This window comes from Rosa rugosa, chromosome 1 (assembly GCF_958449725.1).
Source record: "Rosa rugosa chromosome 1, drRosRugo1.1, whole genome shotgun sequence".
NCBI classification, from domain to species: domain Eukaryota; kingdom Viridiplantae; phylum Streptophyta; class Magnoliopsida; order Rosales; family Rosaceae; genus Rosa; species Rosa rugosa.
In genome coordinates this window covers 53,381,758-53,404,147 of record NC_084820.1, presented here as the reverse complement: position 1 = coordinate 53,404,147, position 22,390 = coordinate 53,381,758, and the positions used below count along the sequence as shown (strand labels likewise).

At 41.5% G+C, this 22,390-nt stretch overlaps 3 protein-coding genes across 3 annotated transcripts; 1 reads left to right on the top strand and 2 right to left on the bottom strand.

The window, feature by feature from the left end:
* Positions 1–11,185: 11,185 nt before the first annotated feature.
* LOC133725445 (uncharacterized) lies at positions 11,186–11,816 on the top strand. The gene has a single exon (XM_062152711.1). The coding sequence runs from the start codon at positions 11,345–11,347 to the stop codon at positions 11,777–11,779; it is 435 nt and encodes a 144-aa protein (XP_062008695.1). The 5' UTR covers positions 11,186–11,344; the 3' UTR covers positions 11,780–11,816.
* An 81-nt stretch (positions 11,817–11,897) lies between these two features.
* LOC133725446 (transcription termination factor MTERF2, chloroplastic-like) lies at positions 11,898–16,740 on the bottom strand. The gene is made up of 4 exons (XM_062152712.1): positions 15,620–16,740; positions 13,877–14,063; positions 13,014–13,476; positions 11,898–12,710 (listed from the first exon to the last, which is right to left on the bottom strand). Exons 1-2 carry the CDS (start codon positions 16,702–16,704, stop codon positions 13,952–13,954), a joined length of 1,197 nt encoding a protein of 398 aa, XP_062008696.1. The 5' UTR covers positions 16,705–16,740; the 3' UTR covers positions 11,898–12,710; positions 13,014–13,476; positions 13,877–13,951.
* A 1,656-nt stretch (positions 16,741–18,396) lies between these two features.
* Positions 18,397–19,632, bottom strand: LOC133730513 (uncharacterized). The gene has a single exon (XM_062158094.1). It carries the CDS (start codon positions 19,630–19,632, stop codon positions 18,397–18,399), a length of 1,236 nt encoding a protein of 411 aa, XP_062014078.1.
* Positions 19,633–22,390: the final 2,758 nt, after the last annotated feature.

Here is a 22,390-nt window from a genome sequence, read left to right as displayed (position 1 = left end):
TCTCTTAAGTACCACTAATCTCAATTACTTTCCTAGACATCATACTTAATTAATTAGGTGAGCCAAGTGAGAAAGAGTTAAAACAAAATGTCATTTATTGATTTAAGGCATAACTGCCATTACATAATTCTTGGAAATAAAAGACTATTCTAAATAAAAATCTGCGGCATTTTGTCTTCATTGCCAGATTTAAAGTCTTCTTGAACTTGATGTCTTGATCACTGTGAGGCAGCTACCTTCTTAGGTACATTGCAAACTCAGGTACATTACAAACTCAGGCCCATTGATCAGACGTTCCATATCAGAAATAGATACCATGAAGAGGATTCTCCCTTGATTGAGGCGCATTGGCGCAATGTGCATGGTCCCTAGGACCTAAGGCGTTGGAAGATTATGACCATGGCCAACGTTGGCTCTATGGTTTCCAACCCTTAGTCCCTCAAAATCAAGGCTCCTACGGTGGCATGATTGTCGCCTTTGGCGACTACCTTCATGAGCATTTCGATCATATGGATCATGACGTCTATGGCGACTTTCTCTAGCCATGGGACGATGCTCTGGATAGCTATCTCGAAGCCTATCAATTTCTCTTCTCACAAGCTCGTTGTCTTGCCTTTCAGCAATTTCCATAGCTTCAATAAGCTTTTGAAAGCTTGTGATCCGTCTTGCATTTATATGAGTCCGAAATAAATCACAGGACCTCATAGCATAGACAAGGAAGGTATTGAGGGTTTTCTCAATCAATTGTTCTTCTGTGATCGTCTTGCCACAGAAGCGCATCATTCCTGTGATGCGGAGAGCTTCCAATAAAATTGTATGACTGTATCAAAGTCAGAGAAGCGAGATCATTCCATTCTGCTTCTAAATTCGGAAGGATGGAGTCACGAACATTGCCATAACGTTCACGAAGCGCTTGCCAAAGCTTTATGGCGCTATCCTCATTCATGAACTCAAACTGGAGGTCTCTATCCATATGACGCATCATTAAGGCAAGCGCCCTGGAATTGTCAATCTCAGTTTGAGGGTCTGGAGCAGTTCCTTCAGAACAAAGCTCTTGGATTGTGTGCAATAGATCACGGGAAATAAGATGGAGCTCAACGTCCTGAGCCCACAATAGGTATCTTTTGCTTGTATAATCCAATGGAACAAAATTGAGTATGTTCGAGTTTGACATCCTGAAAAAGGGTGAAACAAGAACGAATTTGTTTCGGAGCTAAACTTCCACGAAAACTAATAATAATAAGATTTCCGAGCTATGCTACCAAGAAATCAATTTCCAAGAATAATTGGATTAGACCAAACAATGATGTTTTAATATGGTCACAATTTCATGCTTGCGGACGCTCTTAGTCCGAATATTATGAACACTCTTAGTTCATTGATTACGAACGCTCTTAGTTCGTTAAGTGTGAATCTCCACAATTCCGCTTATTAAATACTCGAAGCCATATTCATATTATACAAATCTGCAGCAAATAAAGGAATTTAAAAGACAAGAAAGCAGGAACTTTAATCTTTTAAAAACTTACTTGATGATTTAGGGCTTGAGTCACGCGCGTGTTGATGCAAGCGTGATGGGGAAAAGTTTGCAGCAGTGTCGGATACGCGGGGCAGCAGGGATTGCAGTGGTAGAGTGTATGCAAGGCAGCAGTGTTGCGGGGCTGCGAACCTACGGGGATGCAGGGTTGCTAGGCTACGGAGAAACTTGACTGCAATGCCGCGTAGCGGTCATTGTCATTATGAGGCGTTGCCTTACCGCTTGGCGGTTGGTCGTAGACCATAGACTCGTAAAGTTTGTATCTGCATGAAAAAATGACAAACACATAGAGCAAGTAATAATATTTTGTTTGAGTGTCCCATGTTTATTTAATTGAGTTGCAATTAAAATAGAAGCATGGCATATGTGTATAGCATGTACTTGTAATATGGATGCTAATAACATTGTATTATTGTAAACTTGCTTAGAGATCGTTTGAGATCGGTATACGAAGCATGGCATATCTAGCATGTGAGACCTAGAAGGTGTTGCCAAATCTACGAAATGTTGTAGGCATGCTTAAAAGTTTATGGAAGCATGTAAAAGCATATCAAGTGTGATATATTGTTGGCATGCATAGAAGTAGTAAAAGCATGGCATTGGCATTGGCATGGCACTGGCTCAAATTGAAAGAGCGTAAATGAAGATATAGTTACTTATCTTATGCCAATTTGGAACGAGTTGGAGTTGGAATTGATTAAGTGCCCAAATTATGTTGGAGTTGTCCTAGCCTCGCTAGCAGAGGAATATGTCGTCGCCGGACCTGCTATCGGAAAATGTCGCCGCTGGATCCGCTAGCGGAAAATGTCGCCGCGGACACGTTGGCGAAAGATGTCACCGCCGGACTCGCTTAGCAGAAAATGTCGCCGCTGGACTCGCTAGCCTCTGTTTGGCTCCAATTTTGTTGCAGCTGGTCAACAGTCTCTTTTCTTGCGCGGGCGTGCTAGCACCGTTCGGGTGCGGTCGTCGGGGGTGTCCCTTGACCTGACTTCTATCAAGCGATTGTAGACGAGGAGAGCACCAACCTCGTCGTGGGATTCTTTGTGCCTCATGGTGAGGACTTTGCTGAAGTTTCTTCTTGTTCACAAGTCGATACTCAATATTGCAGATTGAGCAGAGCGAAATCACCGGGAAGTATTGAGATCTTGCTAAAGCGTGACTTTAGCTTGGCTGGGTTGCTAGGGCGTTACCCTTGCTTGACTGGTTCTGTAACCGTTGTGGTCGCGGCACTACCGTCGGCTCCCGAGGAGACTAGGACCGAAGCACGTTGACAGAGGGTTTGGTGGCACTGAAAGTCGGTTTCTGAGAAGACTAGGACTAGGAGTGTGATCACCGGTAAGAGAAAGAGAAAGAGAGGAGTTGCTCTTAGAGAGGTTGCTCTAGAGAGAACTTAGATCATCTTAGAGATGTTGTTGTTGAATGTGAATGTGTTTTTGTGTCGGTGTTTGGTCGTGGTACTACAATCGGCTCTCGAGGAGACTAGGACCGAAGTACGTTGACAGAGGGTTTGGTGGCACTGAAAGTCGGCTTCTGAGAAGACTAGGACTAGGAGTGTGATCACCGGTAAGAGAAAGAGAAAGAGAGGGAGAGGAGTTGCTCTTAGAGAGGTTTGCTCTAGAGAGAACTTAGATCATCTTAGAGATGTTTTGATGTTGTGAATGTGTATCTTAGAATGAGAGGAGAAGGTGTTTATATAGGGAAGAAAAAGAAGAGTGAAATGATGAGTGGAAGAAAAATAATGAAAGTAGATCTAAGTTCACTTGTAAAATATGGAAAAGATAGAGAAAAGATGAAATGAAAGCAAAGCATGAAGGTGCAGCAACATGGAAGTGGTGATGATCTATTAAAGAGATTGTAGAAGAAAAATATATCCAAGGAAAAAGAGAAAAGCATCTAGCTTTCTTCATGTGGGTAGGAAACATGAACATGTGAATATTGAGCTGGTTTTAGGTCAGTTTCTGCCCCTTTATTCCTTCAATTATTTCTCCAACAAAACTTCATTATATGCCTTCAACTTCTTCATATGAAATGTTCCACTATGAGTGTAGATCATCCTGACAAATTTTCAGATTTATGTGGTTGGGCCGAAAATGCTGCTGGACCTCTTACAGGTTCAGTTTTCCAGTTTTGCTTCTGTAGAAAATTGCGCTGATTGTTTGAAGGCCTTCCACTCAAAAAAAGCTCTTGCACTCTTCATAAGAAATGATCATTGGGCTGTCTAGAATGGATCTGGAAAATTTCAACACATTTCGATTTCATTTGGTTAGTCTGCCACCCCTCCTTCCTTGTTTAGCTCGGTTTCTCCTACCCGAAGTAGGAAAATGTGCTAAAGTTGACTTTTCATGTTTCCATGCTTCCATGCTTCCATAGTAGGCTTTATTTAGCCTCTAAATATATATTTCGAACTTGTCGACAATATATAGCTTGAGCCACTGACATTGGCTCAATTTCTCCAAGACACGCCTTGTCAGGCCAAAATGCTTATTTTGGGTCCAAACAGCCTCGCTGGAGGAATATGTCGTCGCGGACACGCTGGCGGAAGATGTCGCTGCCGGACTCGCCTAGCGGAAAATGTCACCGTCGGACATGCCAGCCTCGCTGTAGGAATATGTCGCCGCGGACTCGCTAGCGGAAAATGTCATCGCTGGACATGCTGGCGGAAGATGTCGCCGCCGGACTCGCTTAGCGGAAAATGTCGCCGCTAGACATGCTGGCGGAAGATGTCGCCGCTGGACCCGCTAGCGGAAAATGTCACCGCCGCAATGCCAGCCTCGTTGGAGGAATATGTCGCCGCGGACTCGCTAGCGGAAAATGTCGCCGCTGGACAAGCTGGCGGAAGATGTCGCCGTCGAACTCGCTAAGCGGAAAATGTCGCCGCTAGACCCGCTAGAGGAAAATATTGCCGCGGACACGCTGACGGAAGATGTCACCGCCGGACTCGCTTAGAGGAAAATGTCGCCGCTGGACATGCTGGCGGAAGATGTCGCCGCCGAACTCGCTTAGCGAAAAATGTCGCCGCTGGACATGCTGGCGGAAGATGTCGCCGCTGGACTCGCTAGCGGAAAATGTCGCCGCTGGACATGCTGGCTGAAAATGTCGCCGCCGGACTCGCTTAGCGAAAAATGTGGCCGCCGGACATGCTGGCGGAAGATGTCGCCGCTGGACCCGCTAGCGGAAAATGTCGCCGCTGGACATGCTGGCGGAAGATGTCGCCGCCGGACTCGCTTAGCGGAAGATGTCACCGCCGGACATGCTAGCCTCGCTGGAGGAATATGTCGTCGCGGACTTGCTAGCGGAAAATGTCGCCGCTGGACCCCCTAGCGGAAAATGTCGCCGCTGGACATGCTGGCGGAAGATGTCGCCGCCGGACTCGCTTAGCGAAAAATGTCGTTGCTGTCCTGCTAGCGGAAAATGTCGCCGCTGGACATGCTGGCGGAAGATGTCACCGCCAGACTTGCTTAGCGGAAAATGTCGCCGCTGGACATGCTGGCGGAAGATGTCGCCGCCGAACTCGCTTAGCGAAAAATGTCGTCGCTGGACATGCTGGAGGAAGATGTCGCCGCTGGACCCGCTAGCGGAAAATGTCGCCGCTGGACATGCTGGAGGAAGATGTCGCCGCCGGACTCGCTTAGCGAAAAATGTCGCCGCCGGACATGCTGGCGGAAGATGTCGCCGCTGGACCCGCTAGCGGAAAATGTCGCCGCTGGACCCGCTAGCGGAAAATGTCGCCGCCGGACATGCTGGCGGAAGATGTTGCCGCCGGACTCGCTTAGCGGAAGATGTCACCGCCGGACATGCTAGTCTCGCTGGAGGAATATGTCGCCGCGGACTTGCTAGCGGAAAATGTCGCCGCTGGACCCCCTAGCGGAAAATGTCGTCGCTAGAAATGCTGGCGGAAGATGTCGCCGCCGGACTCGCTTAGCGGAAAATGTCGCCGCTGTCCTGCTAGCGGAAAATATCGCCACTAGACATGCTGGCGGAAGATGTCGCCGCCAGACTCGCTTAGCGGAAAATGTCGCGCTGGACATGCTTGCGGAAGATGTCGCCGCCGAACTCGCTTAGCGAAAAATGTCGCCGCTGGACATGCTGGCGGAAGATGTCGCCGCTGGACCCGCTAGCGGAAAATGTCACCGCTGGACATGCTGGCGGAAGATGTCGCCGCCGGACTCGCTTAGCGAAAAATGTCACCGCTGGTCATGCTGGCGGAAGATGTCGCCGCTGGACCTGCTAGCGGAAAATGTCGCCGCTGGACATGCTAGCGGACCAAAAGTTCAAGGTACATGATGAAGCCTTTTTGTTGGCTTCCCACAGACGATGCCAATGTTAACGTTAGTGATCGAGGGGTCTCTAGTTAGCTTTAGAGAGAGAGGGAGAGAGAGAGAGAGAGAGAGAGCGACACAAGCGAAGTATAGTGGTTCACCTCCCGCCTTAGCGGGAGACTACGTCCACTTGAATGCTACACTAGTGTGTTGAGCCTTGCGGCCCAAGGGGATTACAAAAGATGTAATGAGATGACTGTTTAAGTGAGAGGAGGCATTCCTTTTATAGGTGAAGGAATGCTTCTCCTTTACATTTTCTTAGATGTGGGACTCAAAGTTACTATTCTAGTCTAGAAAAGCATATTGTAGAGGCAACTTGGCGAGGCCGGAAAGGTGGCTTCCCGGCGACGGATTTGTGACTTCCGGATACCGTAGCGTAGCTTGAACATAGGGCTACAAGATGCAAGTAGCGGTTGGGCCTCACCATGGCTTGTGGGTGTCCCAAAGAGGGTGTTAATTATGCTTGGTGAGATAGCAAACTAGTCATGCTAGTAGGTATCTACAAGCTAGGGTTAAAGCTCGTGCTGATAACGTGTTGTAGTGAAAATGGAATTGCTGGGAGAATTGTGTTGTATTATTGATAATAGGAGCCCTTTATATAGGGAGTTTACAGAGTACATGAAAGGTAATAGAATCCGAACATAACTAGGAAATCTAGAACCTTCTCCTATTACAACTCTACGACTAAAACCCTAGTTTGAAGAGGCACACATGATGTCGACTTCCTTCAACAAATTGCATATATTTGTCACCTTATTTTATCTTCCTAATATATGCAGGTCACATTTTCTTTGGAAGAATTAAGAGAACAGTTTATTCATCCACTATCAGTAGCAGTGTTTTCAAAGGCGATGCCGAACCGAGCCCAGGGCGCGCTCTGGTGTTAAATCGCCTTGCCGGTCCAAACTAAGACGCGCTACTGGAAAAGCGTACGGAAAAGCGATGGGGCGCCTGTTTTTGCAGAAGGCGAGCTGTGACGCGGCCTGGGCGCAAGGAAGAAGGTGAAGTCGTAGGTCCCCTTTTTTTTTTCTTTCATCTTTTGCATCAAAACGACGTGGGTTTGAGTTAATTGCTTTAAACGACCTCCTTTATACGACGTCGTCTTTGGCAGTTAATTAAAGCAACAAAACGACGTCTTTTATAACCTTATTTTACCTCCTTTTCTTTCTATTTAATAATCATTCTCTATTATTCAGCCAGCAAGGTCATTTGGAATTAATTTACTAAAGTTTCTTGTAACCAATATAGACGTTTTTATACATCAGCAATAGAACTGATAGAACTTATATTGCTAGTAGTACCATGATAGTTGCAGATACCACTTGAATATTTGAAAATATATTATTTTTGTGGATTTCTTTCTTTGTTTTAATCTAAATATTTTCTTATATTGTTTATAATTATAATGTATTATTATAATATTTTCGGAAAAGGCGATCGCCTCAACGCCTTGAGGCACTCGCCTCGTGAGGCTCTAACAAGTCGCCTTCGCTTTCGCTTTCGCATTTGAAAACATTGATCAGGAGTACTGGAGCTTTTCCTATTGCTGGAAGCTAGTACACATTCAAGAAAATATTACACATCTTTCATTAATGGCTTACTGTGGAGTTGTCATCCAGTCTAGCTATGTGTACAAGAGCCTCCCATCTCATCAATCATCCTGATCACTTCCATTTTATAAAGGTACGTAGCTTACTGATATTTTTGCACTAGGACAAGAGTCCTAATTCGATTTGGAGAATATAAGCAGATTCATATGCATGTGTACCATGATATCTAATCCTACCAGTTATTATATATGTGTACGTATTACAGTTCCTATACCAGAAGTTAATCTGCAGGGAAGAAAATCCACGATGCTGTGGGAACAGAAACTCAAATGTTGGCGGCACTACTTGAAGGCAGTCAAGATTCAAAGCACTTCTGGTACCAAAGTTGGATGGGTCCTTTGTAATAAAGATTTATATGGTGCAGATTGGAAGATCTTGAAGAAGTAGAGGAAAGCCACTTTTGATCGAGCTACAATGGTTGTCAATAGAAGAAGAAGTGCCGCATTGGTTGTCAATAGAAGAAGAAGCGCTGCAATGGTCGTGGAGAATTAACCGTGCAATCTATCAACAAACATGCATGTTTAGCTAATAATAAGATCAGGTTCAATTCTATCTCAGATTATATTTTCATTCCGTCTTGCCTGACATTGCATTATCTGCCAGCTTAAGATGCAAGCAATGGGTGTAACTTCTTCCTAAAAGTCCAAATGAAATCCTAGCCCCGTGTCTTGTACGTCAATTGCTTTTTTATAAAATATATACTTCATTTCATCGCATAGCCGGCCTGCATAGGGGAAATTTTCATTAATTCCTTATGTTAAGTTCGTGCCTCAATGGTGATCGATAGATGAATGAGATCAGGGCTGTGCCATCTCATGAGAATATGGAGATAGAAGCTTCTCTGATGGCAATGCTAATGGGATATGCAATATGTTTCGCATGAATTAGAAGCACACTGCCTAGGTACGTTTAGTTAGGCTTGCTAACCTTGGGGTTTAGGAATGAGTATAGGAAAGTAATAATGATTTACCAAAAATGTTTTGCCTGAAAGTACAAGTGTTTTTACCTAAATGTTGGATGGTTTTTCCAGAAATTGCAAATACATATGCCACTTTAAGTGGATATTATTCCAAATTGACTTAATTAGATGTTATTCAGCACTGAGTCTACAACCAAAATTGTACGAAATTTGGTTTCGGCGAAATGAATGGTTGTCTTTGGTCCACGGGACTAATAGTCTTGAATCTGGGACTCATAGTCTTGAATCTCAATGTTTAGGAACTACATTGCTTTAGATTTTATGACTTTTTAGAGGTTCTGGCAACAAAAAATTTTGATGCTCATAAATCATGGCATTGGTGATTGATTCCACGCATAATATTTTTTTAAAAGTAAGTAAAATAGATTTTTCCTTATTTCCTGGAAACTTGTGTAAAACTATATAGGAACAAATTTTAGGAAAAATCGGTTCAAATTTTAACTCTATGCAGTCATTTTTGCTGTTTACGAAGGGAAATCACATTTTAGACTTCTTATAATGTTTGCCAGATTATTCAACATGTCCCTATATTAATCGCTAGTTAATATATATATATATATATATATCTCCATTTAAGCAATGTTGAGTATGTCATGCATATATGTATTTGTATATAACTATATACATATTATACATAGAGTGTGACAAGTGCTCATGATGCAAAAGTCAAATGAGCTGCGAGTGCCCTCCCTGTCTTCCTCTTCTGAGCTTTATGGTTTCGCATTCAAACTTGAGCTGCTTCACATGTGCAAAAACCAGTCAAACTTGGCAACTAGCACACGAGTATGAAAGCAAAGTTAAATCTCAAATAGAACATCTGTCCACAGATATTAAAACTTATAATTCCTGATTTCATGATCGTTGCTTTATGATTTACAATCAGATGGAAATAGGGCAAACAATTTTATTATGTCAATTTGGGATGTAGAACTAGAAGGATATGGTTGCATGTTACTGTTGTACATTAAATAAAGAAAATACCAATACAACAAAGACAAATTGTGGTACCTAATTGAACTCTTCCAAGTCCATATAATAAAGTTGATAATGAATCCAAGCTCCAAAACCAATATGAATTTGAGCATTTCAACTTATTTGATGCGACTACATGGATAGATGATAAAGAAATAGTTGTTAAAATTTTCAATAATATTTTTAATTTTTCTTAAAATATCCACAAAACTCAATACAGTTGACATGTGATAGAAAAATACATATATCTAAATCAATTTCTTTCAGCAATTCAATTTTTTTCTCCACTTTTTCATTAGGTAGTATATACTATCATGATCAAAATTGTTCATTGTCTAAATTGCTTCCAAGATCATTCTACACAAAGTAATAAAATTAAAAATTGTTTAGTCATCTAGATGTATGAAAAACCCTAGAGATAGAAAAAATCAATATCTGAGGAGAGAGAAGCTCCAAAAAACTCGGAACTCCCTCGGTCTAGGTTTTCGGAATCTCGCTTGTCCGGCGGCACTCGGGTTCGGTGAGCTTTACCTCGCCGCTAATGGGCCGCTGCCGGACGGGAATTGCTATTCGCTCGGGGAGATCTGGAGAGAAGTTTTGAAACTCAGGGCTTCGGATGGGTGACGGTAGTGAGTTCCAGACGACATTGCTGGGTGGGGTTTGCGTCGTGCAAGGATGGCATGCTTCGACGGGGCTCTGCAGATCTGGGTAGCGGCGGGGTTCTGATGGGGAGCGGCGGAGTGGCTTTGAGGAGCTTTGCGGCGGTGACGATCTAGGGGATCAGACAACGGCTTTCGATCCTGGAGAGGGGTGCGGCGAAGTGGGTCATTGCGGTGGACGGTGGTGCGTCATAGTCGGGCAGGCGCGGCTTGGTTGGAGTATGGGTCGTCGCGGCACGATTAGGGCGGACATGGTGGTGGCGGGCGGTGGTGCACGGGCAAACACATGTGGATGATGATGTTTTGGGCCTTACTCCAAATCCTGATGGGCCTTGGTTTTTTGGGATTTCTCCTTTGATACCCCATTGGGCCTTTAATTTGGGCTAGGGCTTTGCCTTGGCCCATCACTTTGTTCTTTAGTTTTTTGTCTATTTACAATAAGGTTCCGTTTTCAAGGACATTCTACGCACCTTTGTGCTTCTAGTTTTAGTATTTGGTCTTGGTCTTGTCGACTTAATTCTCAGTGTCTCTAGTTGTAAACCAATTGAGGTATCTAGGCGACTAGCTTTACTGGTCAAGAGTTAGGTTGGGAAGGCCAGATCTCTCTAGCGCCTCCGGCGTAGTACCAAAGGGGGATCCCGCTATGTCTGGGTATTTGATTTTACAATGAGTATGTTTATTTTTATGTACCACTGTGGGTATTACCACTATCTTCTTGTCTGTCTAGATGACAGCGGAATGGTATGTAACGGCCTATTCTGACTTTTGATGAATATATACTCGCCCACGGGCTCTTTTTCAAAAAAAATATCTAGATGTATGAAAAAACAAATTATTCATCGTCTTAACTCTTAAGTAAGATGGATGGTGTTTACCAAATTTAGCAATATAACTTTTCCTTATTAGATAGTTTGGATGATTGAAATTATTCTGGTCTTCTGGACCCATAAAATGTCAGACTCATAAATAGATCATAGATGGGTGGTTACATGTCCAAATTGCACATTATATAAAGAAAATAAGAAAATAGACTAAAATGAAATGAAACACCCTGAACTGTTCCAAGTTTGACACATATAAAGCAACTAAAATACTACCAATAATTAATCACATTCCCATTATCAAAGAAAAGCAAACCAAACCAAACTTTTGAAAAGTCTTCCACCTCCCTCATATTTCATTCATTCATTCATTGTCTTATTCTCATTCTTTGAAACCTTTGGAACTCTATCTCCTTCTGCTCTGCTTTCCTGCCTCTAATAACTCCCATGGAGAATTATAGATCCAAGTCCTGTAGAGATGGGAGGAACACGCAGATGGAGGTCTACTATGGAGGCAGCAGAGATGAGAGGAATATGCAGATGGAGGTCTACTATGGAGGCAAGGCAGCTCCACCACCACCACCACCACCAACAAGCATGAGAGATCTCAAGAGTTACAGTGTCAACTATACTGGCTCTGGTACTTCTGGTGCATACCCAAATCATCAGATTGTTAAAGATGTGAAGATCAAGAAAGGCAAGAGCAGCTTGGGGACATCCACATCAAAGATCTGGAGCTTGGCTGACCCAGAGTTGCAGAGGAAGAAGAGGGTTGCTGGATACAAAGTCTATTCAGCTGAGGAGAAGATGAAAGGGTCCTTCAAAAAGAGCTTTAAGTGGATTAAGAGCACCTACACCCAAGTAGTCTATGGCTGGCGATGATTGATCAAAATGGGTATTTCAAAAAAAAAAGAATAAATCTTTCTTGGGTTTGTGTACTCAGCACTGCATGTTGTTCTGAAATGTGAAGTTCATTTATATATCTTTTGAAAATCTTGGATGCTAAAGAATTTAATTTAATAAAAAGAAAAGAATCAGATACTTTCGTTTTTGTTCTGTATGTCTAGTTATAGTTCTGTAATTTATTTTCCTTAGTTGGGTTCCAAGACAGCAGCTGTAGTCGATTTTAGGCTAAGCAAGAAACCTGGGTAGTCTATGATATCAAATGTGTATACATGGTTGTTTCTTTTCCTAAGCCAATGTGATTGAGATCTGTAGTGGCATGATCGGTGTTTTTGGACTTCAAATGGTTGAAGGTCTGTTGTAGAGATTTCTAAGTTCCTTTGAAAGGGGAATGTAATGTCTGTCATATTCTGACATGGATCATACTTATATGTGAGCAGAGAAGATTATACTAGTTTGATGAGTTTTGAACTTTTGATTCTTTGTTAATCTTGGTTTCTGTTTTGATCACCACTGTTCTGCTGCAGATTTCGAAAATTAACAAGCACTCTGCATTCTTAAACAATAAAGATGCCCATATTTAACTTTTGTAGATCACACTCCAGACAAAGAAAACGAACCTGCTTGTAGCAGAACAAAAAAGATCCACTGCCGTTTTTACTTTAGTAAACTATCTTTCTCAATTGGCTTCTGAGCTTTCATGGTTTGAGAATAAGTTTGGTTATACCAAAATGTGGGTTTTGGAATTTGAATGAACACGCATTGAAAACACCAGGTGGAATCTAGATGCAATATATTCGGAAGTGTCCGTCCAAACTCCGCTCTGTTTCCAACCACACCTTCATCCTATGAAACTTTGGGACCATGTCAATCCACACTTCACAATGTCGTCTTCAAGTAATAAGACTCACTACAAAGACAAAACCAAAATAATATGATCTCAGAATGTTGCCTTTGTGGATAATAACTCATCGAGTAAGAAATTAGTCTTAGATGTAGCATTTTCATAATATGAAAGCAAAACCAGTAAAGCAACGCATAAAGCAGAAAGAGTTCAGGTATGCTGAAAACTTATGTCTGCTGAAGTTAGCATTTATTGAGGGAAAAGGAAAGATGAAATAAGAGGGTAATGTTACTGAAAAAATAAGTAGAGACTGAAACAGCTACAGTGAAATGTTACATATCAGCAAAACTCTAAAGAACATATGCTTACATCAGACATAACTTCAACAGAATGGTCTCGCAAGAAGTCCACGCTTGTTTTACAAGGTTTTCGTTGCACACATTTCTTCAATAACTCAACCCACATTTCTTCTATGTGGGTGCATGGATCATCTCAACCCAGGCTTTGGAGTTATTGAAGAAATCAGAATCAGAATCAGATTTCTTCAATAACTCCAAAGCACCCACATAGACATAGACATCCAATGTTTGAGACAATGTATACTGATGTGATGTCACAAACTTACACAAGATATTCCACAGGTGATACTGACAGAATTGAAAAGGCCAAACTTTCGCTTTACCAAGCCTCTGGATATCAGGGAACCTTGATAACAGAACACCCTGGAATAATCCTCCACAACTTGTGAACAGAGAAAATTGAATCCTGGTTAGATCTACTAGATGGCAGCCAATTTTTTTCTTGAAGAAATGATCGTAGGCAAAGGAAGCTCCTGCAAAACATAAACTAGTAACCCTGAAGAAGAGAATCAAGATAAATAGACCCAACACTTGAAAGAAGAAACTAGAACAAAGTCCAAGGAAATTTGAACTTTCCAAAGGGAAATGTTTTGATGTCATTTAGGAGATTTGGTAAGCTTAAACTCGGTTCAAATAGTAGTTATAGTGTGCAAACAACCTGATTTCCATGACGCATTAACCTAAGCACGCATCTATAGAAGCAAAGGAGGTTTAGTACATCATACTTGATGAAATCATAGCTATATCATGGTCATCATACCTATGTTACATACACCAATATAATATAGTTCGTGTGCAAAACCTATTAAAAGTTTAAAACTCTTGACGGTACAGAACAGGAGCAAAGAGAACTTATAATGAATAAGAACTTACAATGAACAAGTGGTTCTTCTGATGTTCTTAATCATAAAATTAAGAAAAAATAAATAGCAAAGCTTCGTCCAACAATTATTTTGCTCCACCTCTTTCCTCAAACCCTAAGCCAACGTCCGCAAGATCCATTTTTCCTTGAAAGATATCCAATAACTCAGGTACTTGATCCTGATATCTGATCACAAACCTATCCAAGAAGTAATTCTTACTGCTAGTCAGCGTGCCAGCTGCCTAAGAAAACTCCCCCTTTGTTATTAAGCCCTTCAACAGGAGCACTCTAATGACTGAACACCTAGGTATAATCCACTTTTCCAAACTATAAGTTAGAACACTCGGAGTTCCAGCTATGTATGCAGGCTGCCAACTCTGTCAAAAAAAAAAAAAAAAAAAATCAATTTTACTCGAAATATTCTTCTCGGACAATGTCACAGAAAGGGGATTATTTCAAATGCCAAAAAGAAATCATCTTCAGTCCAACCGCACTTCCTATAAAACTCCATCTTCCTTTCCCATTTTTATGGGAGCATCTTAGAAATCACACGTACTGCATTCATGAAAAATAAAACGCGAAGGGCAGAATCCCATACTGATGAGTGATGACCTTGTTGACATTTTCCTTAAACTTGGCATTATCCAGGTTCATTACAAAAGGGTTAGCTACTAGAAACGAAGAGACTGACGATCCTGGCACTGGAAATTCCCTCAGCAAGGATACATTGGGAGCAATATTGCTTAGTTTTCTGACACCGAGTACCTGATATGAGTTCCTAAGAAAAACAACCACCATTTCGTCGGGGATAGGTAGACTTTTGATGATATCAAAACAAGGCATGACATTTTCCTCTAAGCTGGAGTTCAGCATAGTTGGGTTGCTGCAAAGGGCGTGAGCGAGCAGTGCCTGTAATGCCAATGGAACCAAAAAACTCGAGTTTGAGCACTAGGGTCCTTTGGGTTTTTCTTAACCATTTCAGAGACTTGGGTGGGTATCACTGAAACCATAGTGTTTCAGAAGTAGGAGTGGTTTCTCCAAGTATTCAAACTGTACCCACCACAGCTTCTTGGACAAAGAGAAGGCAAGTTCTGGAGAGCCCAAATGAGTTTATAAGGTACGAAACTGTAAAAGAGGGACCTTGAGGGCCTAATAGTGATTTTGATGAATATGATCTGCTAAAAAGAGGTTCTTTTTTAATGCAATGAAAATGGGTAACTGAACTTGGAACTAGTAATTGTAATTGAGATTTCTACAGAAAAAACCATACATATTTACCAGAAGAATCGGACTCACCAAACCAGAGTGGTTTCTCTGCTCAGCTTCAATTGGTTAGTGCCTTACTGTTGATAAGGTTACTCAATTTGCCAATTTGGGGATCTAGGGGAACTGAATAAGTCGCCACTATTTTCATTCTCAATGCCCAAATTTGGAAATTACAACAATTGCACTACATTTTTTGGTCAAGTCATACACAGAAGAGTACAACAATTTTCTGCTTAGCCATTTAAAACTCTCTTTGCAATACAGAACATAGTAAAAGAAATGGAATTGTAATGTTTAAGGCACAATGAGATTAGTAGTAGAACCTAATCCTCAGAATCATCAAATTAGATTGCAGAATAACAAGCTTTGTCCTAGACATGTTTCACTCCACCTCTTTCATCTAATCCTAAGCCAAATTTTGCAAGACTGATTTTTCCTTGTAAGATGTCAGCAGTTCAGGTACTTGCTCTTGATATTTGATCACAAACCTTTCCAAGAACCACTTCTCGCTTGTCTTCAGAATAGTACTTATAGATACATCTTCCTTTGCGATTAAGCCCTCTAACTGGAGAAGTCTGATAACCGAACACCTAGGTATGATTCGCTTCTCCAAACTATAAGTTAGAACATCAGGACATCCAGCCACATCTGAGGGCTGCCAACCCATTGTCTTCACATAAAAATTCATTTTACTGGATATAATCTTCTCACTGAAGGACATAAACAAGGGACTCTTTCTAAATGCCAACAACACATCATCTTCAGTCAGACCCCACTTTCTATAAAATTCCATCCTCTGTTCCCATTTTGATGCATCCATCACTGATATCACAAACAGTGCTCTCATGAATGTGGCAGATGAAGGGCGGAATCCCATGCTGATGACCTTGTCAATATTTTCTCTGACCTTCTCAGAGTCAAAGGACAGTGCATTAAAATTAACGGGCACCCACAGAGGAAATGAGGATTCTGGCACACCATGTGCTCTCAGAACTTGAACATTGCGAGCAACAAAGCACAATCTTGTGAAAGTAATCCGCCTGAAGTCACTAAAGAAATAAGCGAGCTTTTCATCGGGGATACGTAGAGTTTTGGTGAGATCATAACAAGGTCTGAGACTTCTCTCTAAGCTTACTGTCAAGATTCTTGGGTTCATACAAAGGAGCCTAGCAAGGGCAGTGCCTGATATGCCAATAGAACTGAAAAACTCAAGCTTGGGCAGAAGGGTCTTCTCAGCTTTGAATAAAAACAGGGTTGGGCGTTTCTTAGCGATTTCAGAGACATGGGTACCATTGAGTCCATAGTGTTTCAGAAGCTTAATAACAGAGTCTGGTTTTTCTGGGGATTCAAACTGTACCCACAGCTTCTTGGACAGAGAGAGAGCAAGTTCTGGGGAGAACCCAAATGAGTTTATAAGGTATGAAACTGTAAAAGAGGGACCTTGAGGACCTACTAGTGATTTTGATGAATATGATCTGCTAAAAAGAGGTTCCTTTTGAATGCAATGAAAGTGGGTAACTGAACTTGGAACTAGTAATTGAAACTGAAATCTTCTACAGCAAAAACCATACATATTTATCAGAAGAATGGGACTCACCAAACTAGAGGTGGTTTCTCTGCTCAGCTTCAATTGGTTAATGCCTTGCAGTTGATGAGGTTACTCAATTTGGGGATCTAGGTTTTTTGCTCCTCCGCTAACCAAAGCGGGAACCGAGTAAGTCGCCACTATTTGTCACCAAATTTACATTCTCATTCCCCAAATTTACTACAATGCCACTGCACTTGGTACAATAATGACCACTCTTCCTCCCTTCAGTGCCAAACTCTCTGATTAGCTGTCATTGAGATCTGCACTAGTATGATGGTTGTTTTTGGACTTCAAATGGTTAAGACTTGAGGGGTGTGTTGTAGACTGGTAGAGATTTCTGAACTTCTTTTTTTGGGGGAATGTAAAGTTTGTCATGATGTAAATCTCAACATTGTTCCTGCTCGATGTCTAAATTTCATTAGTTCTTGGTTTGTCAGTCTTGGTTTCAATTTTGATCAGTTGCTCTGATTCTGCACTTTCAAATTAACATATGTCCTGATGCAGATTTCAAGAACCAAGCATTTCCACTTACACTCTACATTGTTAATCGATTCAGATACCCACATTTCACTTTTCTCAGTAAAACTCCAGACAAAGAAAACTGAACACACTCGTAGCAATACAAGATTCACTGCTGGTTTTGGCATCTTAATTAACAGTCTTTCTTGATTCTGCTTTGGAGCTTTCAAGCTTTGGGAAATAAGTTAATGTATACAGAAATCAGAAATGTGGGTTCCAGAATGTGAATGCAGACACACTAAAAAATCATCAGAACAGTGTTAAACTGAAATGAAATTAAGAAGCCAATACACCCAAAAGAATGTTAGATTGAAACTGCTGTAGTGCAGTGTTATACATCAATAGACACTGCAGAACAGATGCTTATATATTCATAAAAGCTTTAAGGGATGGTCTTGTAAGGTATCCACGCTTGTTTTATGATGTTTTCGTTGTATATTTTTCTTCCCCAAGTCTAGATGTTCCAATCCACCCACATACACATAGATATCCAATGTTAGACAATGTTTACTGATACTATTTCACAACCTTACTCAAGATATTTCACAGGTGATACCAATAGAAAAGAAAAGGCCGAGTTTCCCTATACCAAGCCTCTGGACAACAGAGAACCTTGATACCAGAACACCTGGAAGGATACACGTCAACTTTATGAACAGAGAATTTTGAATTCTGGTCAGATAACATGCCAATTGCAACGCATTTTTTTTTTCCCTCAAGAAAGCTCTGTCATAACATAAACTAGTAACTATCAGAAGAGATATAGATCCCAAGTCCCAACAATGGAAAGAAGAAACTAGCACAATTAACAAGGTCCTCAGAAATTTGAACTTTCTAAGGCAAATGTCTAATGTCATTTAGGACGGTTAAACTCGGTTCAAATTGTAGGTATAGTGTGCAAAAAACCTGATTGTTAATCTACCACGAAGGTTTAGTACATCATACTTGATGAAGTCATACATAGAGATGCTCATGGTAGAATGAGATTTCCATTAACAATAGATATGTTACATACACAATAATTTCTTTTTGTGTGTATGTGTGCATAACCTATTAAACCTCTTGACAAGATGGAAAAAAGTAAACAGAACTTACAATGAATAAGTGGTTCTTCTGATACTCTTGAATTAAGAAAAAGAAAAGCCCTCCTTCCTACAACTATTTCGTTCCACCTGTTTCCTCAAACCCTAAGCCAACGTCCGCAAGACTCATTTTCCCTTGAAAGATATTCAATAACTCAGGTACTTGCTTCTGATATCTGATCACAAACCTATCCAAGAAGTAATTCTTACCAGCCAACAGGGCAGTACCAATCAAAGAATCTTCTCCCCTTATTATTAAGCCCTTCAAGAGAAGCACTCTAATAACTTTGCACCTAGGTATAATCCACTTCTCCAAACTAAATGTTAGAACACTAGGATATTTAGCTACAAATGCAGGCTGCCAACCCATTCTCTTGACAAGAAAATCAACTTTACTTAAAACTTTCTTCTCTAACAATGCCATAAACAATGGATTTTTTCTAAATGCCAACAAGAAAACATCTTCAGTCCAACCGAATGTCGTCTTATATGATTCCATCCTTTGTACCCATTTCGAGTGATCCATCACAGAAATCACATACAAGGCTTTCAAAAAGGTTGCAGAAGACGGGCTTATTCCCATACTGATGACTTTCTCCACGTTTTCCTTAAACTTTTGGTTTTCCCGTGACACTGCAAAAAGGGTATTGCTCAGACACAGATTGACCGAGGATTCTGGCACTTGAACTTCCTTCAGAAATGCAATATTGGGGGCAATATTGCTTAGTACATTTGCGCTGACCATGAATCCCTGATACAATTTCGAAAAGACACGACCCACCATTTTGTCCGGGATAGGTAGACTCTTGATCATATCATAACAGGGTCTCAGATTTCTCTCTAAGCTCAAGTTCAAAACATTTGGGTTGCCGGAGACAACCTGAGCAAGGTCAGTGCCCGAAAGGCCAATAGAAGCGAAAAACTCAAGTTTGGGCAAAAGGATCTTTTCAGCATTGGCTAAGAGCAGGTCTGGGCGTTTCTTAACAATATTGGAGACATGGGTATCACTAAGTCCATAGTGTTTTAGAAGCTTAATAACCGAGTCTGGTTTTTCTGGGGATTCAAACTGTACCCTCTTCTGCTTCTTGGACAGAGAGAGAGCCACTTCTGGGGATAACCCACATGAGTTTATAAGGTATGAAACTGTAAAGGAGTGACCTTGGGGTTTATCATCTATTGCAGATCCTAATAATGATGCATATGATCTGCTAAAAGGTGATGCCTTTTGAAAATGGGTCACTGAAGAATCAAGAGAAATGCTGCTACAGCTTGGAACTAGTAATTGCAATCTTCTACAACAAAAGCCAAACATAATTGAAGCAAACAATGAGAAATGGGACTCACCCAATACCAATGCTTTCTCTGCTCAGCTTCAATTGATCAGTGCTTTTCTGTTGACGATGCTACTCAATTTGGGGATTTAGGGTTTTTGCTCCTCCGCGGGAACCGAAGTGAGTCGCCACTATCGACTACATTGAATTTAGGCGAAATACCCGAATAGGCCCCATCCCTTTTTTCATATTTCGTGTTTTCTTGGGCATGAGTCTAGAAATTTTATCAATGATAAATCAAATCGAGTGATGCTAGAGATCTCAAATTTTTGTACCAAAATTGGATCTCAAATGATGTGGCGCATGCCACGTTATTGATTTTGTGAAATTTAATTTCTAACATGTCTTTCTTATAAGATATTAAATTCTTTAGTGAGTCTACCTTTTTGCTTTCTGGAACGCGCCTCACGCGCCTTCCCCAAAACCAATATGCTACTCATCTTCTTCCCCGATTGGCCTATCAACTCTAAATCTCTCCGCCTTCTCCGGCTACCTGAGCTTCTCTGGTGGCTACCCCAGCGTTCGTGTTCTCCGCCCTTCCACCGGGAAGCGGCGGAGATAAGGCTCCGATGTCGATTCAACGCAAACGTGCGAAGAATGGCGATGATATCAGCTCCGATCTGGAATCTCTTCGCATGGAAGACTTGGATTCCTCGATTCGAACCTCGCCTTGCCTTCAACCTCAGATGACCTATGCCAGTACTCTTAAGAATCTAGTTGACCGTTTCAGACAAACCATGGTGGAAGACTTTGAGTTTACTGATGAGGACTGCTCTTATTCCCAGGGTATTCATGGCCTGAATGTTTCCTTCTCTGAAAAGGTGCACAACAAACTGGATTATGATTGGCGATGTGTTGTTGTGGTCAAGCTCATGGGTAAGCCAAATTCAACTAATACCTTTGATTTCATGTTGAGGGGTCTTAGGAGAAAATGGCAGGTTAAAGGGGGCTGGCAATTAATTGACCTTCCCAATGATTTTTTCATTGTGAAATTTACTCTTGAGGAAGACATGAATTATGCTTTGTGTGGTGGTCCTTGGATTCTTGCGGGCCAAACTTTGATTGTGAAAAAATGGAGACCAGATTTTGATCCCATGACTGAACAAATTGGCAAAATGGCCTTATGGGTTCGAATTTTTGGATTGCCTGTGAAATATTTCAAGGAGTTTACTGTTGCAAAAATTGGAAAAATCCTTGGAGATGTTGTGAAAGTTGATAAGCTTACTGTTGGGCAATCTAGGGGCAAGTTTGCTAGAGTTTGTATTGAGGTTGACCTCAGTAAACCGTTGAGGCCTTATGTTGAAGTTGAATCTTCTGCTTTTCAAGTGGTTTATGAAGGAATATCTCTTATCTGCTTTGAATGTGGCTGTTTTGGGCACCCTAAAGACAAATGTCCTACTCTAAAAGTTGATGCTAATAAAACCTTTGTTGATGAAAGCACCAAGACTCCTGCTCCTAGCTGTGATGTTGCTGATAACTCTGATGTGAATATGTCGCATGAATTACCTGTTAATCCCTGTGATCCTGATGCTGTGCTAAAAGATGACATGGGCCCGTGGATGCTCATGAGTTACAGAAACAAAAAGAAGAGCAATGATTCTGGTGGCAGCAGAAAGAGCAGTAACTCTGGCTCTAGATTCTCTGTGCTGCAAGATGAGAGTGAGCCTAATTTGCCTGATAAGACCATGAATGAAAACTCTGTTGATACAGCTCAGCCGATTGTGAGACTTTGGCAAAGCTTCCAAGAGAAAAAGAAACAAGCCCCTGTGTCCACCAAAGCTAAAAATGCTAGCACTTCTAAAGCCCTTATGAAGAGCACTGCTACTGATGGCATTACTTCACCTCTCAAAGCTGGTCCAAAGTTCACTGACATATCTAGCTTCAAAATCATGGGGAAATCCAGAATTCCTATGAAGGATGTTTCTTACCTTGAAAGCTCAGGTGGATCCAAACTTGAAGTGGTCTACCAAAGGAAAACTAAAAGCCACACTTCCTCTACCACCAAACAGCAGAACCAAATCTTCAAGAGGCTCTCCTTTGAAAACATGGGTTCCACTGCTCCAGGTGATGGCATATCTGCCATTTTTGGTCACTGCCCTCCTGAGGAGCTTGCGACTAACATGGTTGCTACTTCTTCTTCATCCCAAGACTCTGCCACCTTTGTTGAAAAGACTTTTGCTGATAACAGCAAGCTGACAGCTGATGACAACCTACCTTCTCATGATGGGGAGGGTATGGTTGATGCTTAACTTGGGTTCCTACCCTCTCTTTCACTGCCTCTCAATGATTAAGATCTTATTTTGGAATGCAAGGGGTGCTGGAAGTGAAAATTTCAGGTCTGCTGTTGTAGATCTTGTTAAGATTAATTCTATCGATGTTTTGGCTTTATGTGAACCTCGTGTGCAGTTCCATAAAGCTAGGGACTCTCTTAGAAAACTGGGATTCTATGATTTTAGAGTTGTTGAGGCTGCTGGGTTCTCTGGTGGCATTTGGCTTCTTTAGAATAGTTCCAGAACACAGATTGACTTCATTGATGATAATTTTCAATCGATTTCTGTTAAAGTTACCCTTCCTGGAAATTCTCCTTGGATGCTTACTGTGATCTATGCTAGTCCTAACCACACCTCAAGAGCTTCCCTCTGGAGTTATTTGGATAACCTTAAAGATTCTACTAATCTTCCTGCTTTGTTTATTGGTGATTTTAATGAGCTTGTTTCGGATGCTGACAAAAGTAGTGGC

Coding starts and splice junctions, on each gene's coding strand:
- LOC133725445 (XM_062152711.1), top strand. CDS start 11,345: ATGGAGAATTATAGATCCAAGTCCTGTAGAGATGGGAGGAACACGCAG.
- LOC133730513 (XM_062158094.1), bottom strand. CDS start 19,632: ATGTTTGGCTTTTGTTGTAGAAGATTGCAATTACTAGTTCCAAGCTGT.
- LOC133725446 (XM_062152712.1), bottom strand. CDS start 16,704: ATGTATGGTTTTTGCTGTAGAAGATTTCAGTTTCAATTACTAGTTCCA. Junction 14,064..15,619: donor GAGAAGTGGTTCTTGGAAAG/GTTTGTGATCAA, acceptor CTTCTTGGATAG/GTTTGTGATCAGATATCAGG.